This window comes from Malus domestica, chromosome 12, assembly GCF_042453785.1.
Source record: "Malus domestica chromosome 12, GDT2T_hap1".
Taxonomy (NCBI): domain Eukaryota; kingdom Viridiplantae; phylum Streptophyta; class Magnoliopsida; order Rosales; family Rosaceae; genus Malus; species Malus domestica.
Window position 1 is genome coordinate 2,463,343 of NC_091672.1, and position 4,653 is coordinate 2,467,995.

Below are 4,653 nucleotides of genomic sequence, written 5' to 3' on the forward strand. Positions count from 1 at the left end.
AACCTATTATTTGGAATTTAAAATGTTAAATGACTTGAAGAAAAAAAAACAGTTGGATAGAAGTTTGCTTGACGGTGGCCACGGGCATGATAAAAGTCTCATAGCCTTTCCGATTCGAAAACAGCCCCGAAATGGGTGGCTTGCCACACCAGTTGTTCCCTTTTTTTTATAGAAACATAAAAATAAAAAATAAAAATTTCAGAGAAAAAAAACAAAATCTGAAATCATGCCTATTAATACTCGACGAAATTCATAATTATTTTTGGTAATAATAATTAATTTAACATAATTAAGATATTGTGGCATACATTGTAAATAATTAATAACATGTTACTTATTTTCTCACATGTCAATAAGTTAAAATTTAGGTTATTGGGAAACAAAAGTTACAATGGCCTATCTCTAAAGAAGCCTTTATTTAACATATATATGGATAATGGATGGAGGAGTTCTGGGTAGAGCTACTAGCTAGCGTCTTCTAGCTGCAGTTTCTCTCTGCGCGTTGAAGTAGACGGCAGCGACAGGAAGACCCAGGTCATTTTCAGCCGCGAAGCTTCGAGTGCTGAAGTGATCCCTCGAGGAAGGTGTGTTGATTGATTGTCTTTGATTCTGCTTGAAAAGAACAAACACAAACCTGTGGATGCCAATGTTGGGCTTCGGCATCTCATAACTCACCACCTCTCTTCCTGTTAATACGATTGATTAAACCCTAAATTAGCCAACTTATTGAAAGAAAGGGAAACAAACACCATGAATGCTCATATCTTGTATATGTAGGACTTACCAAATGTGGCATCTGTGGTGCCTGGAATGTCTGTCACAATCCTGTTAATTTGAGAAATTTTTGTTAGTTTTGTATGAAAAAAAATCAAACGAGCACAAAAATACGGCAAAGGTATAACAAGTACAGAAGGACTACAGTCGTAATTTTTGTTAGTTTTGTACTCGACAATTTTTCCTTGCATGTTTATAGCTCTTTACAGCTTGTAACTATGATTGATGCTTAACAAGTACAGAAGGACACTAATATTGTCGACAGTTTTTCTTCTTCTACTTCTTGCTGAAAATGCCTACACTTTTTCTTCCTCTTCTTTTTGATGAAAATGCCTACGTACTTTAGTTTATAGGGCTTTGAGAAATGATAGTACTTTATGAGAATATATAGAGCATGCTGAAATTAATTAATGTAATGTTTAGGTCAATCTATGATACCTGAATAAAAAAATAAAGTACTAGTGTTACTTAATTTGAACGTTAACTGTAATGCATTAACGTTCAACTATAATATATTACATTAACAGTGTAATCTAACGTCCACAACGTCATTTGATGTAATTAAATGTAACGTTAAGACAATCATGTGACCTTGGAGGGTAAATTTGAACGATTACAGTGTAACTTTACCTTAGATCTTGTATGTTGACGTCATGTGGTAACACGATTATGATGTTGTGTAAGTTCATAATGTTCGTAGTAATAACACATGTATAGTACGTCGATAGTGTAATAATAAACGTTAATTTTGTTATTCAATTACATTCAAGTACAAAAACCTATCTTAACAATGTAATAGAACGTCCACAATGTAACTACCAACCTTATTATAGTATAATCACATCTTTCTTTTTTTATTCACTTGAACCTAACCTTGTAGTGTAATTTTGAACATCATGTGTATGTTAAAAAAAAAAAAAAGTACGATATTTTATTTTTTTCAATAAAGTACCGTAAAATCTACGGCCCATAATGTTTATTTTGTCTTTTAATCAAATTAATTTGTTTCGATAGAAAAAATTAAATTGATTTGTATCTAGGTTAACCTTCCACTTTAAAGCTAGGTTAAGTAATTTCATATGTGTAACCATAAAAAATATAAATAAATTCATAGTGGTGGTGTATACCAGTGCAGGTGCTCCCTTAGATAAGGATCACTAGGGCCTGGAAAATCTGGGTCGGTCATCACCTGCAAGATTAAGAAAACTATCACAAGACTTCAAAACAATAACATCAAATTAATATGCTAATAAGGGAGAGTAAGGGTTAGGGAGTAATATAATGATGGTTAAATACGAACAAGAACTAATCAATTCATTAATAACAGATCGATTTATATATACCAAAGTAAAGAAAGATCTCATATCCCCTCCTTGAATCTCAACTCTAGGTTTGGCTGTGACAACAGAAGGAAAGAGCTCAAGTCCATTGCAGACTAGCTTGGTGTTGTAAGTGACAGACATTTTTGTTGTTGCAGTGAAGGAATCAAGAACATCTCCTATCACTCTCCCAACAACCAGAGGCTCCGAGGCTCTTTTCATTTTAAGAGAGAGAGAGAGAGAGAGAGAGAGAGAGAGAGAGAGAGAAGAGAGAGTGTAAAAAGAGAAGATTAATGGATAAGTCAATTCAGGAAGAACTAATAGCACTCCTTATATTGCTTGGGAGTGGAATCCTTGTATGGTTGTATTTATAGTGTTTTCAAGCACACAGCAAGCTAATTACTTTAGATCTCGAGTGAGTTTTAAGAGAAGAAGAGATGAATAATAGTATAAAGGAATATTAGAACAGGAACATTTAAAAGACATTGCTAGTCCCAAACCTCCCACCCTTCTTTCTCTATGTCACATCAAGAGTTTTTAGTGGTTTGCTTCTAGAAAAATTCTTATATATACGGCTGAATTAAATTAAGTTTATAAACCCCTTTCCGAGAAGACTTGTCGTTGCAAAATTTAGAGTATAGAGCTCAAAAAGTAAGTGCTCAACTCTACAATCCAATTGTATTTTACGAGTCTCTACATTTAGCTTTTTTCGAATCTCTACGCTTAGCTTTTTCAAATTTTTTTCCGTATTTCGCTTAGTCTAGTCCAATATAAAATCCAATGACTTAAAATATGCCACATCATTTAGTATAACATTTATTTTCGAAACTGACGTTAAACAATTCCCATCATCTCTGTCTCTCCCTCTTCTTATACCAATTGGCCGTGTCCCGTGACAAAGCTGCGGCGATGGCACTGCAAATCACCATCTTTCCGAACGACCGGTTGAAATAGGGACGTCCAAACCATAGAACCTTAATCCCTTTGGAGTCTAAACATCCAGGAGATCACTATATTCGAGGTTCCAGTTTAAAACTAAACCAAAATACTTAACAACCAAATCAATATTAAATTTCTACGGGATAAACGAAGGAGAGCAAATTGGGTTCGATTATTATTTTATATTAAACCGAACAACCAAAATTTCTACAAAGAATAATCTTTAAGCTTAAGTTCAATAATTTAATAAGAAAGCAAAGAATCCTTTTTTATTTTTGTTCTGGTCGTTGGGTTGAATTAATTTGAGACACGAGGGCGGTAACGGTTACTTTGGGTTATAAGGGGTGAGCAAAAACGGAACTTTTCTTAACTTTCTCCAATATCTTATATATTAATGTGAGATTTATACTGTTTCTACTCACAATGTAATTTGAAAACGATGGTATTATTCACATACTCATTGTTACTTTTTACATAGCTTCTTATTAATTTCAATCATTTGATCTTCTTTAATACATGATCATTCGAGCCGGAAGGTCAGAATTGATAATGGTGTGTGAGAGGTAAAAAGAGATGTGTGAATACCATACCCTAATTAAAAATTAACCAGATGAGTGTTATACACATATTATACATAGATTCTAAGCATGAGTTTTCTCTGATAAAATGCATATTATAATTATGTTTTGTGTGATCCGACCCTGTATATTTGTGTGCCTCGCATATTAATTGGGCCCCTTGGAATTAGTTCTTGATTGGTTGTAAACCTAATTATTGATTTTTTTTTTCAAAAATAAAGGGGGATGTTTTTCCTTAGATAGACCAGAAAATCATTATATAATTCGGCGTTTCCTTAGATAGGCCAGATAGGCCAGAAAATCATTATATAATTCGACATGGTTGAGGTCCTTGCATATGAGAGATTTTTCAATGTGTTTGGAATACGCAGCGGTGCATCATATGTTATTATACAAGTAGGTATAAGTTTCTTTTTTCAAGTGTCTCTTTATTTTTATAATAGTGTATGTACCTGTGTTTCGAGCATATTAAAAAATATCTCCTTGCATAGTCATAACTGTTTTTTTATAGAACAACATAAAGCAAAAAACAGCAAAATGCCTAGAATTCTTCCTGAACATTCACAATCTAATAAGGGAAACTCTCATCTTTGGCATTTAGGGTAATACAAATTTTGAAATGGAAATATACTGTGTTGAATGGACGCATAATATACACAGGAATGTTATCATTTTTCCAGAGATTCTCTCAGAGAGGAGGCCCAAGAGCATAAAGGAACTCCACCTGCTCTCTGAGTGCCTGCTGCCAAGCTGCTAGTCGTGCAGAGAGGGCATCTCAATCGCTCAAAGTAGCAAAATAGAGAACTCAAAGAACTTCCCAGATTGGCAATGAGAGGAGGACTTGAATTTTCAATACCTATCCAAAGTACTTTTGTTTTTCTTTCTGTATATCCCACCTGTACATTGAAAAATTATTTTCTTTCCAGTACCTATGTTTTTCTTTCCATAACTAGGAGCCAAAGTACTTTTGTTTTTATTTTTCTTTCTACTGCATCAACCAGCACAGCACCGCACGGTCCACACCCTACGATTGTGCCATGTGT

At 34.0% G+C, this 4,653-nt stretch overlaps 1 protein-coding gene across 1 annotated transcript; it reads right to left on the reverse strand.

Moving 5' to 3' along the window:
* Positions 1 to 442: 442 nt before the first annotated feature.
* On the reverse strand, positions 443 to 2,423 carry LOC103449452 (protein TERMINAL FLOWER 1-like). The gene is given in 4 exon segments (NM_001293958.1): positions 443 to 686; positions 785 to 825; positions 1,902 to 1,963; positions 2,118 to 2,423. Coding segments are annotated over 4 exon segments (519 nt in total). The 5' UTR covers positions 2,316 to 2,423; the 3' UTR covers positions 443 to 468.
* Positions 2,424 to 4,653: the final 2,230 nt, after the last annotated feature.